This window comes from Chelonoidis abingdonii, chromosome 13, assembly GCF_003597395.2.
Source record: "Chelonoidis abingdonii isolate Lonesome George chromosome 13, CheloAbing_2.0, whole genome shotgun sequence".
Classification (NCBI taxonomy): domain Eukaryota; kingdom Metazoa; phylum Chordata; order Testudines; family Testudinidae; genus Chelonoidis; species Chelonoidis abingdonii.
In genome coordinates this window covers 19,462,196-19,476,047 of record NC_133781.1, presented here as the reverse complement: position 1 = coordinate 19,476,047, position 13,852 = coordinate 19,462,196, and the positions used below count along the sequence as shown (strand labels likewise).

Sequence of the window (13,852 nt, the reverse complement as noted above, 5' to 3'; positions counted from 1 at the left end):
GCTGCATTAGTAGGCGCATTGCCAACAGATGGAGGGAAATGATTATTCCCTTCTATTTGGCACTGGTGAGGCCACATCTGGAGTATTGCATCCAGTTTTGGTCGTTTCCCCCCTCCCCCCACTGCAGAAGGGATGTGGACAAATTGGAGAGAGTCCAGTGGAGGGTAACAAAACTGATAAGGGGTCTGGGGCACATGACTTAGGTGGACAGGCTGAGGGAACTGGGCTTGTTTAGTCTGCAGAAAAGAAGAGAGAGGATTTGATAGCAACCTTCAATTACCCAAAGGGGGGTTCCAAAGAGGATGGAGCTTGGCTGTTCTCAATGGTGGCAGATGACAGAACAAGGAGTAATGGTCTCAAGTTGCAGTGGGGGAGGTCTAGGGTGGATATTAGGAAACACTGTTTCACTAGGAGGGTGGTGAAGCACTGGAATGGGTTTCCTGGGGAGGTGGTGGAATCTCCATCCTTGGAGGTTTTTAAGGCCCGGCTTGACAGAACTCTGGCTGGGATGATTTAGTTGGTGTTGGTCCTGCTTGGAGCAGGGGGTTGGACTAGATGACCTCTTGAGGTCCCTTCCAACCCTGATCTTCTGTGATTCTAACCAGTCATCCCTTTGTCCCCCTCCAACCCTAACCAGCCACCCCTTTGTGTCTCTGTTCCTGTCCCACAGCCCCCCACCAGCCACCCCTTTGTCCCCCCCCTGCAACCCTAACCACCACCACTTCCTCCCCCTGTTCCTACCCCTGGCTTCCCATCCCCTGATCTCAGCCCTAACCAGCCACCCCTTAGTCTCCCATTCCTAACCCACAGGCCTCCCTCCACCACTTCCTCCCACTGTTCCTGCCCCCACAGCCATCCCTTCCTCCCGCCATTCTTACCCCACATCTCCCTCATTCCTGACCAACCCTTTCACCCCATTCCCACCCCCACTCCAGTCTTAACCTCAGCCACACACACCCTCCCCTGTTCCTACCCCCACTCTTGTAGTCTTCCCCATTCACACACAGCGAAAATGGACAAGTAACCGAAAGAGCCTTTTTACAGTGTGACGGTTGAGGCTGGTTGGGGTGCAAGAGGGCTGGGTGCTCAGCTGAGCTATAGAAGGGGCCTTTGGGGTAGAATTAAGTCCCAGTCTCTGAAACAACCCAGCTGGAGGTTGCCACACACTCTGTGTGCAGCACAGACTCTGTTGAACAGCAGCACACAAAGGCAGCAGGCTCGTAGCTAGTATTGTATGGTGCCATGTACCCATAATTCTGTGCATGACATTGGTCAGGGTGTGATAAAGTTCCTGATTGAAAACACACAGCTCAGTCTAGAGAAGGCAACTGCATTTTGTCCTGGGCACGTGGGATGGACTGTCCACTCTCCCATTTTTCAGACAACTCTTACTTCCCCAACATTTAGTACTAAAAACCAAGCTGTTTCCTTAACAATAAGTGTTTCCAGGTATAATTAAATGACTGGAACATTCTCAAGAGGATATTGTGTCTCATTAATTTATACCCGCTAGGCCTGGACTTTCTAGTCAGGAAAGTATCAAAGAATATGGTACTTATAAAGTATGTACGCAGGCCCTTATCCTGCAAACACGCCGGTGAGTAGCTTAATTACCAGGGCAACTTTCCCTCTTGGCAGCAGCGAGTCAGTGAGTGCATTTTTCAAGCTCTGTTGGGAGGCCTTGCTGGTCCCGTCCTTTTCATTAACTCCTCAGGTGGTATTCCTCTGGTATGCCCAGTGTGTTTAATTAGTAATACCTACCTCTTAGTCCGTGCCTTTCAACCACAGATTTCAAAGTATTTCCCCAATTTACAGATGGGGAAACTGAGGCACAGAGAGGAAGAAATGACTTGTCTGAGGTCAAAGCTTGTCTCCCTCACCAACAGAAGCTGGTCCAGTCAAAGATATTGCCTCACCCACCTTGTCTTGCTAATATCCTGGGACCAACATGGCTACAGCACCACTGTATAGTGTTTATACAGTGCTTTTCATTGGTAGATCTCAAAGCATGTTACAAAGGAGGTCAGTACCATTGTCCGTATGGGAAAACTGAGGCACAGGCAGGTGATGTGACTTGCCCAAGGTTACCCCAGTGGACCCATGGCAGAGCCAGGAACAGAATCTAGGTCTCATATGTCCCAGTCAGTTGCTAGCCATTAGGCCACACTGCCTCCCCACACAGCATTGCTAAGCCCATGGAGCGTGTTATATCTGTTCGCCAAAGCTCACATTAGCTTCCAGCTGCAGTTCAAGGAGCTTGCGTTGAGCTTCATATAGCTCACTATGGTTTGGGGCCTGTCTGGTTCCTCACAGAGTCTTTGCCATGCTGGGATCTGCTGGGCTGCTTTTGCTAACAGCATGGGAAGTGACAGCACCTGATTTTCTTGATCTTCAGGGCAGGGGGCAAAGCTCAGCTGTTTACTCAGAATGTTGCCTGTTGCAGGGGATTGCCTAGGAGAACTAAGGCAGTGCTTTGGGGACCAGTGTTTCTGTAGACAGTGTACTGAGCTTTTCATCATGGGCGTGCTTTGATAGATCTCTAAATAGCATTAAAAGGCCAATCCTCCCAGGCCTGCCAGTAATTCCCACAACCAAACAGCAGGTGGCACATTTGTAGCAACCGTCTAAACTAATGACATGTAATTATGCACTAGTGAAGAGGGAGAGATGGGCCTGCCTCGCTGAACTCTTAATTCCCACCTCTAGGGGGGTCTTCTCAGTGCTGTTTTGGGCTCACACGACTCCTGCTTGGCCTTGGGCCAAAGGTGAAGTTGGAAAGTCTCACCTGCCAGGAAAGTGCATTAATATCTGCCAGGTGTGCACAGTAAAGTGTAGGCAGCAGTTGCTACTTTTGGTGCCCAGAAGAGCAAGGAGCTGGAGCGTCCTTTGAGAGGAGCTGCGGGGAGGCAGCACCTGCTGTGTTGCCCTGGGTTTCATTTGTCAGCGAAATCTCTTTTCAGTGTGGTTTCAAGTGAATTTTGCACTGGAGCCGCTCCAGCGTGTCTGCAGTAAGAACAAGGTAAATTTATACTGGGTCTTTCAGCTCAGTGGAGCCCAAAATGCTTTGCAAGCGTCTGAACCACTCCACCCACCATTGAAAAGCCGCTCGCCACGGGCAGCTGCCTTAACAGAGCACTTCAGCATCATACGGCCATCTTGGGCAGGAAATGAAGAACAAAGTAGCCAGCTAAAACAGCAGAGGGAGTTGGCTCGGGCAGAAGGAAAGATCCCAAACCTGGACACCGGAGCTAACTCCTTCTCTCTTACTTAAAGCGCCATGTGATCTTTAATGCCCCCAGTCTCTACGACTACAGCTGCTAATAGCTCCTTTTTACATCTCATTTGAAAGATGGCACCAGCTGCAGCATACCACTGCCACAGCCCATGCGGGGAATCTGGTTTCGTGTTGGCTGAGACCAGCACCACCAGCCAAGTTGCCAATGCCAGTTCCTGCAGCAGCCTGGTCTTACTAATCGTGTTTATTGTGCTAGTGCCTATGGGCCGGCTAAGCTGTTGTGCTAGGCACTCTACAGGTACTAGCCAGTCCCTGCCCCAATGAGCTCGCAAGCAAACAGACCAGACAGACACAGAGGGAGAGGTAGCGCATACAAGCGGAGTGACCAGGGGGATGGCAGCAAACATTGTATTGTTTGTTTTTGGTGGGGTTAGTTGGGAGGGAACAAGCTACATGGAAAGAAAAGGGAAGGGTGAGCAGTGCAAGGGCAGGGGTGGAGAAGAGTCGACGGGCAGAGGTAGAATAAAGCAGAGGGGAAGAGATTGGGGGGTGGGGAATGGTTGGAGCAATCGGCAGGGAAAGTCCAGTCGAAAGGTCTCTGAATGTCGGAAGGTCCCTCCCTGCTCTGGCTGGTTCTGCAACTGCTCATAGTGGAGCTGGGGCCTGGATGGCTCCTTTCTGCAGTTTTTCCAAGGCCAAGTGGGAAGGGAGGTATCACATGGGTCCTAATGCCCACAGAGTACATGTGTGAGTCTCTCCTGCAGAGTTGCAGGGATGTTGAAGAGTCGCCCCATCTGGGCCCTATTTGACCCCCTGTTCCAAGTGCAGCAGGTCCTTACTCTGGCTGGTTCTGGCTCCTACCATCCCTCTTGTCCCAGAGCTGACAGAACCAAACACACTTTGCTAATGCAAGTTGATGAAAGCAAGGCTGCGGCCCTCTCCCCTGAACTCACGCACATAGCACAGGCAATAGCAGTGAAGGCTTCCCCCAGTTACTCTGCCACAGTCCACACCCTTCTTGTGGGAGAAGATAAGTCACTCAATGCCAGTGTAATCATACAGAAAAGCCCAGTGTTTTGGAACAGGAGGTGAAACGCTGCTGGAGCACCAGGGCTTGTTCCTGAACCTTTAGGAAACTTACCAGGCTTTGGGTTTGTTGCTCCTGCTCTTCCCAGCTTGCTCCATGGCTAGAGTAGCAGCACAGCCTTTGCTATGGCTGAGAGTCCACCAATGCCACTGCCTTCAGTCCACGCTATCCTCCCATTTCTAACGGCTACAGCCCCAGGCTGTGCGTGGTCACATTGCTGAGCCAGCGCCCGAGAGCGGCTGTGTGCTCATCTATGGTGCAAGACCGATCAGGATGTTGTGCAACACCGATGCTGCTGGGCCAGGGCCAGAGGGCAGGGCTTTCCTCACCTCCACCCCAGCAGAGGCCTTTTCCGGTCCTGGTTTCTAGAGACACACAAATGATGAAATTCCAGTCTTTCAGTCAATGGGATTCTGTGCAGTGTCCTGCCCAGTGTCTGAGGGTCACTCGATTAGGAGGAAAGTGTCTCAGGGAAGAGGAGTGTGATGCTGGAAGGTGTTAATGGCAGCCATCAAGCTAGTCTTTGATTTATAAACAACATAGACATGGTTAAAGCTAGCGGGGCATCAACCAGCTAGCTCAGGCTAAATGGAATGAGCAATTAAGTTCTGGCTAGGGTGAGAGCGCGGGAGACATTTGACGCTACTGCAAGACAATTGGCTGCACCATGAAGCATGAGTGAGGCTAAGAATATCCTGAGGGATTTCCCTGGGACTGGGTGCAAAGGCAGGAGCCAACATGCATGTGTGTTAGAGGAGAAACGCAGCAGAAAGGGCGAGAGGAAGGCATGAGAGAGCCCCAAGGGACAGAGCTCCTTGGGCACAGGACTGGCTGGAGGGAGGGGCAGACTTAGAAACTGAGAGCAAGAAAACTGCCTCCTGCTGTCTGTTCCCACTGTGCTCAGGCACACAGGGCTCTGGGCACCTTCTTGGGACATTACCAAGACTGGATCAGAGAGATATTGGCTTTGTATCAATATAATCCATGTCTCCTGATGGAAACCAGCGGCAAGACTTGGACAGGGGCTAAGCACGTGGGCTGAAGCGGCAAGAGCAGATCCTGTTTGCTGGAGGAGAAGGGAGTAGGATGGGCAGACACAGGGCTGGCTCCAGGCACCAGCGTAGCAAGCAGGTTCAAAGGGGCGTCCCTTCCAGTATTGGGGCAGCACATCCGCATCTGCAGTGGCAATTTGGCAGTGGGTCCTTTACTCCCTCTCTTCCTCTTTGGTGGCACTTCGGCAGCAGCTCAGTCGCGTTTTTCTTTTTTCTTTGCTGCTTGGGGTGGCAAAAAAGCTGGAGCCGGCCCTGGGCAGACACACACAACACCCCTGCCCCTGACACTGTCTATAAAGGAGTCATGCACTGGAACGGCTGCCTTCTGCCCTCCTCACACCCTCAGCTCGTGTGTGCCTTCAGCTCCAATGGCAGAGCTGGGGAGGGGTTAAGAAACATGAATTCAGGCCATGCCATCTTGGGCATGTGTGCATTCGTAAGCACTGCCTAGCAGCCTTGGTGTTTGCGCTCACACCACCAGCAGGATCGGTGCCCTGCACTGCCCAGCCTCCTCAGGGGCTCCAGGCAGCATCTCTGGAGTCACTTAGGCGGGTGTGTGCAGCACCAGAGATAGCGCTTGACAATGGAGGCAGCTGTGGCCTTTGTTCGCTGAGGCACTCCCCTGGGCAGCTGGCCGGGGCACAGGGACCCTGGGACTTTGCAGGCAGTCGGTGAGTTTCCAACCCACCTTCCCTGAGGCGGGGTCTGGCTGAAGGGCCATGACAGTGAGACGGGTTTGTCCAGGGCTGGTGCAAGGATGTTTCACCGCTAGGTGAAACTTCCACCTTGCGCCCTCCCCCCTGCACCTCCGCCTTGAAGCGACCCCTCCCTGCGGCAGCTCCCGTGCCCCCCTGACAGCAGGAAGAGTGAAAGCAGCTCACTTCCTGCCAATCGGCTTAGGTGCCGCAAGCATGAGAGGCGGGAGAAGTGAAGCAGTGACGGCGTGCTCGGGGTGGAGACGGAGCAGGGGTGAGCTGGGGCGGGGAGTTCCCCTGCGTGCCACACCCCCCCCTTACGTGCTGCAGGCCGCCCTCCCCGCGCTCCCCTGCCCCAGCTCCCTCCGCCTAAATGCTGGCAGTGACCAAGGAGGCTGAAGATCCGGCCGCGGTCACTGCCGAAGGAAATGGTGCCCCCCAAATCCAAGTGCCCATGGCGACCGCCCAGGTCGCCTAAATGGTTGCACTGGTCCTGGGTTTGTCAGAGCAGCTCCCAGCAAGAATTGTTAGAGACGCTGAGAGGCTGCCAAAAATATGTTGTGAGAACCCCTGCCTCAGCTCCTGTTGTGCCTTGCCTACCCCAGCCCTTCTTTTGGCAAGGGCTGGCCTCCCTACGGTCAGTTAAAGGGCATCACCTCTTCCTCCATCTCCTTTCCCTTGCCCCCAACTCCCACCATCACCCACTGGTAATGCCTCCATCAGGCAGTGAAGTATCCCACTGGTGCCCATCCATGGGGTGCTGCTAACACTTTTAGCTCGCCTCCCACCCCTCACCATCCACCGGGGTAGCACTAGCATGACCAGACGGCCTGATATTGGGGGCTTTGTGTTACAGATGCAATTATACCCCCCCCCCATGAAAAAAAGGGTCCAGAATTTTCACACTTGCTATCTGGTCACCCGAGGCAGCCCCAGCCCCTGACCCCTGCTCCCCAAGTCACTGGGTATCTCGGCTTCTGCCTTCAGTTACACCCAGGACATTTCACCCTGACTCAAGGGAACCTGGCATGAGGAAGTTTCCCAGCCCCCATGCCATCTGCGTCATATCCTTTCCTCAGTGCCAGCTCAAGCAGTTGTGCGGTGGTTTTTCAGGCTTGTTCTCTTAATAGCTCTGAAGAAATTAATTATTTCTGTGGGAGAGGGGAAAAAACCCTTGAAAAAGAGAAGTTGCCCCAGGATCAGATCCGGGTGCCTTCCAGCCTATCTGTGATGTGACACGTCCGTCTTTGACTCAGCCTGAAACTGCTGAGGTCAGCTTGGAATTTCCTCCTGTGGGGTTCGCTCTATAAGAAGAAAAGATGCACCCAACAGCTGGAGAGGGCAAGAGAGAGGAGAGGGCAGTGCTTCAGCCTGAGATCTCTGTTGCTTCCTGCCAGGTGAGTGTACGCTGAGAACTGGGCTCTGACCCCCAGGGGGAGAGGGAGACAGTGCAGGAGAGGACAAGACCTATGGGTAACCGCACTCACAGCCTTCAGCTCTAGGCCTGGGTTAGGATCCAGCTCAGAGAATTAGTGACAAAATGCTGCTCCCTTGTAGAGGCTGGTGGGAGGCCTATGTGGAAGGAGCAAGTGGTCTCTGTCTAGTTCCCAGGGAACAGGTGTCCGCTTCAAAGGAAACAGCTTCACAACTGGCAATGACAGCTGCTGTTGAGCTCCTGATGGCGTGAGGGTCTGGGTCCCGATTCCGGGCGGCTGCTGCATCCACCCCACTGCCCAATAGCTCTGCTGGTGACTGGAGAACTGGGAGCCCTAAGGCCTTATGCTCCGCTAACGATCCCCCCGTCCCCAGAAGCTGAGTGGAGGATTGGGCCGGGTGTGCTAGTTAAGCCAGAAAAAGACAGAGCAAGTTGTCTGTGCAACTGGGAGAATTCCTAGCTGGCTGCTGCATCGGACCCTGCCTACCGTGCCTGACTCCTGAGCTCTGCTTTCCCCACTCGGCCCTGCTTCCCTGCTACACTCCTGGTTCTTGCCTTCCTGCCCTGTCCCTGGCCTCTGAGTAGCCGAGCCCACCTCTGACCTTTGCCTTGCCTCCGGCCTCTGGTTCCTGCTCTGACTGCCCTAGTCGTGGTCAAGGGCCAGGGACTAAGACCCAGAGGTGGGCAGAGCGCGGCCCATTGGGAAGATGCTCTGGGAGGGCAGGCATTGCTGCAGCCCACTCTGTGGCTGGTCTGTAGGTAAAGAGAACTTCCATGTCTGGGTCTACCAGGCTGGCACTACAGCCTCAGAAACACTGAGGTCCGCTTGCTGGAATACCTGAGCACAGATCACATGGCACCATCTCGTGGGAGAAGAACAATGTGCCAGTCAGGGAGGGTGTTGCTAGATGTTGGCTTCAGATATAACTCACACAAACTGGCACTATGTTAATGAGGCTCCTGGCAATGCCGCTCTGCTGCATAAATATGAAGGTCCGTTTGAGATGTCCCAGGCTATGGGGAGAGAAGTGTGCGCGCATGTGTGCGTGCCAATTGTAATCAATTATTGATGTATTTATTGCAGAGTAACACAATGGTTCCTCATTTTCCTTCTTACCGATGCCATGGTGATCTTTTCTACCCTTTTGTTCTGTCAATCAGCAGGGGCTATACTACCCGAGTGAGTATACAGCGCGCTTCCATCAAACACGAGAACTGTGCCAAAAGCACTGCTATGAAACGGGCACTGGGGAGCACTCCTCTCATGAGCTATCTCCTTCCCCACCAGCACGTTCACACTGGGAGAAGGGACTTCAAATGTGTTTCCTTTGACTGTTTGAACTGTTGGTGTCATCTTGTTGGTCCCAGGGTATTCAAGAGACAAGGTGGGTGAGGGAATATCTTTTGCTGGACCAACTTCTCAACAGTTTGTCTCTTTCACCAACAGAAATTGGCCCAGTGAAAGACATTAGCTCACTTCCCTTCTCTCTATTTCCTTTGATGGCAGAACTGTAGATCTGCCCTATCTTTGCTAGGGTGTTACTGATTTTTAGTCATTACCATCTTGGGTTATACTCAGCCCCCTTTGTGTTACACACACCCAAGGCAATGAGTTCTGTTCACCTACCACGGGAACAATCTGAGTCAGGAACTTGGGATAAAGGAGAAGTGAATCTCTGCATCCAACGCCACTGTCACAGGTTCAGTGGGGGAGACTATTCAAATCTCCTTGCCCCACAGGTGACATGCTACAGAGCAAAGTGGAGGGAGTGCATGCTGCACGTCAGCGCTCCCTGCTGGCCAAGGAATGCAGCAACAAGAGCAGGCTGGAAATGGCACGTTCCACCTCCAGTTAAATGGGTGGAAACACCCACAAATAGTGTTTGTTTATTTGTGGGTGTCTCCATCCATATATACATATCACACACTCACATACACTGCTAGACCCAGAGCACTGCCAGTCCAAAGCTCTGGGTTTGAAACAAACTGTCATATTTGTTTTCTTTCAGAAAAAAAGCAAGAACCTCGGATATTTCATTCTGGGGATCTGCTTCCATGGGTAGAGCCCACCTTACAGCTGTGAGACTTAAGACCCCGGGAAACAAACAAAGGATCCACTGACCCATCTCCCTTCTCCTGTTCCTCCCTGTATGTGTGTTTCTGACACTGGACTGGGAGAAAGAAGAGGTTAAACTATCCTTGCCCCCTAGCAGAGTGTTTGGGCACTGGGTAGGCCAGTTTCAACAGGCATTAGCTTTGCCCCATCAATCCCTGCAATCAGAGCAAGAGACTGCTCCTTATAACCAGCAGCGACTCTGGATTTCTACACATTCTGTAAAAAATGGGAGCTGTGAAGGGCTGACCCAGAGGCTCCCTCCTGTGACCAAATCCAGCAGTTCCGCTCTCTCTTCCACTGCAGAAATGCCTCAACTTTAACAGCAAAAAGAACTCGGGGTCCTTTCTGGAGCATGTTTTTCTCCACTCTACATTTCAGTGCGCTCCAGATCTAGGGTGGGAGGAGTTCAAGGATGGCCCTAGTAGGGCTCTTTAGAAAGTGTTATGAATCCATACGGCTCTGCCACAGCAGACGCTCAGCAAGCAGCAGGGAGACGGGAACGTCAGTGGTGCAGGATCATCGTCATCGGTCGTCTATCTGATCTCCAGCTGGAGTGGGACATTGTGAACAGAGCAGAAGAGGAGCTTCAGCCCACTGCCCCTCTGCTCAGTGTTTCATGGTTGGGAGGCGCCAAATAACTCCCGTAAAACCACCGTCCTGGGCACGCTCTGTCTCGTGCTTCCAACGGGACGGATCCTTTGGCATTTCTGTACCGTGTTTAATGAGCTTCCTTTCCAGACAGAAATAAATGGATGTGAGATCAAAGAGAGTTTCATGTCATTTCAAAACACCCAAGGGAGGGCTGGGAACAGAACCAGTCCTCGGACTCCATCCCTTCCATTCAGCTGCAGGGAATGGGGCCCTAATCCTCACACGTAGCTCAGCTCCTAGCCCCCATTGAGTTCAATGGAGGTTAGGAGCCTAAATACCTGGGAGTCTCTGGGCCCCGTTTGCTGTTCACGAGGACATCCCCTGAGCGCTGAGGAAGGGCAGACGGAGGCAGAGCTTGGCTGGCTCTTCCTAAAGCCCTTTCTCCTGATCCAGATCCTCACTCTTTGGACAGCAGCAGGTCCAGGGCAGCATCATATCACAGGAAATCTAGTCCCACCTTCCTTCCGAGTGACGCAGCTACGCTGGGGTTTTCTTTGCCAGGGAATTGAAGCATAGGTGGCCTACAACAGCCTCAGGCCCTTATGGGGCAGAACCTTTTAAATATTTAAACATGAATCATTTGTATTTCTCTAGGCCCGCCCACCGCAGGATCTCAAGCACTTTGCAACTCCCTGGAAGGTAGGGAAGTCGCATCGTGAGACATACACAGATAAGAGACCTGCAGAGGCCATATCAAAGGAGTGGCAGTCAGGAGTAGAACCTAGTTGTCTGGATGCCCCCTCCTGTGCTCTACCCTCCATCCTTCCTCCCCACACTGTTCTGATTCTTTATGAAAAGATCTCAGTTGGAAAAAAAAGGGTTTTCTTTGTTTTAATTGACAGCATCACCAGGCTGACTTCAGGTAGCCAGCGGTATAATAGGGTGGTGGGGACAGGGATCCAGCTCCCAGTTGCTGTTCTTGGCTTGGTGTGGATGGAGAGACACCAGACTGGCCGAGGTGGATCCATTCGTGCTTCTCTTCGATCCTCCACCTTTGTGTTCAGAACAGAAGTTGCTTCTCCATCTGCTCTCTCAACTTGTATTTCTGAATCTGGAGTTGGAGCATGGAGAAGAGAGAGTCAGAGGAGAGACAGCCAGGGGAAGCTAGTCCCCGGCACCCCAGCACCCTGGCCCTTGGGCTGTCCCTTACCTTCCCTGAGACGGTGAGTGGATATTGCTTCATGAACACTATGTACCGAGGGATCTTGAAGTGAGAGATCTGAAAAGAGAGAGCCAACAGCTACAGCCTGCAAGTAACAGCAGGCAGGGCATCGTCTATCACCCCTGGTTACAAAGGGCCGCGTTATGGCAATCACTGCTCATGTCAAGAATATGTGGGACCGGTTTCAGGCCTGATCCCCAGGGGGTGTAGCGGACTTCACTGACTTCCATGGAGCTGTGGCCATTTACACCAACTGGGGATCAAGCCCTTAATGTGCTGAGTTACTGAGAAAAACAAAGCAAACATGGGCACAGCCTGGGAATGGATGGGGAGATCCTACCTTCCCTTTGCAGAAGGCTTTAATTTCCTCCGCCGTGCACTCCTGCCCGGCCTTCACTCTGACGCAGGCACAGATCTCTTCTCCCATTCTCTGGTCCTTCACGCCAATCACCTGGTTGGTAGGGAGGGAGGAACATATCAGTTCTAGGAAGTGCTCGTCTCCCAAGAGTCATCTGGTCCCTTCTCTTCCCTAATGGAAGCTCTTTATCCCTCCTTCGGGTCAGTGCTCTGTCACCACCCTCGACCCTCACTTTGGTCTCCTGGCTGAGACACTGTGCTCCAGGCATTAGAAAAGTGGACTCAGAGCAAGGCCTTCTGGGTTCTATTCCCAGGCCTTGGGCAACCTTCTCCGTACCTCCATCTCACCCACGTGTAAAATGGGTTCCCTGCCTCAGAGGGAGAGCTGTGAGGCTTAATTAATTTGGGTGCTTTGAGATCCTCAGATAAAAGGGGTTACAGAAGGCCAAAGTTTATTAATATTGTAAACTCTGTTCCCTACACAATCCCCAACAAAACCCTACCATGGCTAAGGTTACAGGCCTACTCCGTACCGAGCTAGGAAGGTCAGATCATTCCATGTAGGCGCTGGATTTCCCCTAAGTGATTCCCCTCGAGTTTGGTTGCACAATTTCCCTGTCTCCCCTCCCACCAGTCACCATCCCAAGCCAACATCCTGAAATTCCAGACACACAGAGATCATGCTGACTCCCAAGACAGTGACCCAAAGCCCCGGAAAGTGCAGCCCTTCCATACTGGGGTTACTGCACTGAGATGCTGGAGCAAACAGAGCAGTTAATTAAAGAACTGGATTATTTATGGGTTAAACAACAACTGGTCGTGCAGCCAGCATACCCAGGTATGGTTTGTCATGAGAACTGGATGATGTTCCCAGCAGATTGGGAGCAGCTGGCCAGAGCTGCATCCTACTTCCTACTGGCTAGACAATGGAACCTTCAGTGCAACTCCTCCCCCGCAGTGACTTAGCACAGGCAGAGAGTCCGTTCTGATTTCTAGGTTCATAATTTGTGGTTAATGATCATGTGCCCTTCCATAAGGCCTTCCCTCGGCGGATCTCACTGCACTTTGCCGATGGCTGTGAGTTTAGAATGTGAGGAAAGGAAGAGTTACTCTCCGGCTTGGCAGAAAGGAAATTGGAGCGCAGAGATTTTGCCCAAGCTTCCAATGAGTATATGACAAAGACAGGCACAAAACTCAGGAGTTCTACTCACCCTCTTGGATTTTAAGTACAAGTCATCCTCCCTATGTATATGAGATTGCCAGCTAGGGGAAAAGCTGAGCATGGATGAAAGCAAACAGGCTTCTGACAAAATGTCCTGGATGGCAGCATGCCCATTACCCCCACCCCACCATGACTATCCATCCTACTCACCTGCACCTCCTCAATCTTGGGGTGGGTGTGTAGAAACTGCTCGAGTTCTGCTGGGTAAATGTTCTCCCCTCCACGGATAATCATGTCCTTGCAACGACCTACAATTTTGCAGTAGCCGTACTTGTCCAGGACAGCAATGTCCCTGAAATAACACTTAAGTCAACTCCATAGCCCTTGGTCCAGATCTCCCAGCTGGCTGGAGAATGGCTCATCCATCCAATCAGCCCAGAGGGAATCTTTCCACTGTCATGTTCAGAGCCTACAGCTCTTAATCCTGACCAGCAGGTTAGACTTTCCACCATCGAGTTCGTAGAAGATGCACCACTCTTTCTGCAAGCCCAAGAGGAGACTCCCATGCAGGGATCAAAGGGTTCCCAATAACTCTTACTTCCAGGAACCTGCATCAGAACTCAAATCTAAACTGGAATTGCTTTCATTCCCCTCTCTTTCTCTACGTTCCCTACCCCACCCCACCCGCATCTGCATCTGGTTATTCCATGGGGACAGCGCAAAGATCCATCTAGTGCAGTGTCCTGTCTCCAGTAATGGTTTGTACTAAATGCTATGGGCCAAATTCTGCCTGTGTGTAAACTGGTCCAACTCCACTGAAGTTCATGGATTTGGCCAGGGTGCCACTAGGGCTGATTCTGGCCTGTTACTAGAAGTTATTGCTTCCCACTTGGACACATC

At 52.2% G+C, this 13,852-nt stretch overlaps 1 protein-coding gene and 1 long non-coding RNA gene across 3 annotated transcripts in view; one reads left to right on the top strand and one right to left on the bottom strand.

The window, feature by feature from the left end:
- Positions 1–4,688: 4,688 nt before the first annotated feature.
- Positions 4,689–10,385, top strand: LOC116827492 (uncharacterized). 2 transcript variants are annotated; one of them, XR_004374324.2, is made up of 4 exons: positions 4,689–4,817; positions 7,200–7,466; positions 8,589–8,684; positions 9,514–10,385. It is a non-coding gene; the product is annotated as an uncharacterized LOC116827492 (long non-coding RNA). The 2 variants fall into 2 exon arrangements; XR_012656931.1 differs by having other exon boundaries at positions 7,057–7,466.
- Positions 10,386–11,076: 691 nt separating this feature from the next.
- ACSF2 (acyl-CoA synthetase family member 2) overlaps positions 11,077–13,852 on the bottom strand; it is a 63,499-nt gene continuing 60,723 nt past the window's right edge. Inside the window, exons 13-16 of the mRNA XM_032785118.2 lie at positions 13,163–13,304; positions 11,774–11,884; positions 11,422–11,490; positions 11,077–11,322 (exon numbers count right to left, since the gene is read on the bottom strand). Coding sequence (XP_032641009.1) covers positions 11,272–11,322; positions 11,422–11,490; positions 11,774–11,884; positions 13,163–13,304 — 373 coding nt within the window. The 3' untranslated portion in view covers positions 11,077–11,271. The remainder of the gene's footprint in view (positions 11,323–11,421; positions 11,491–11,773; positions 11,885–13,162; positions 13,305–13,852) is intronic.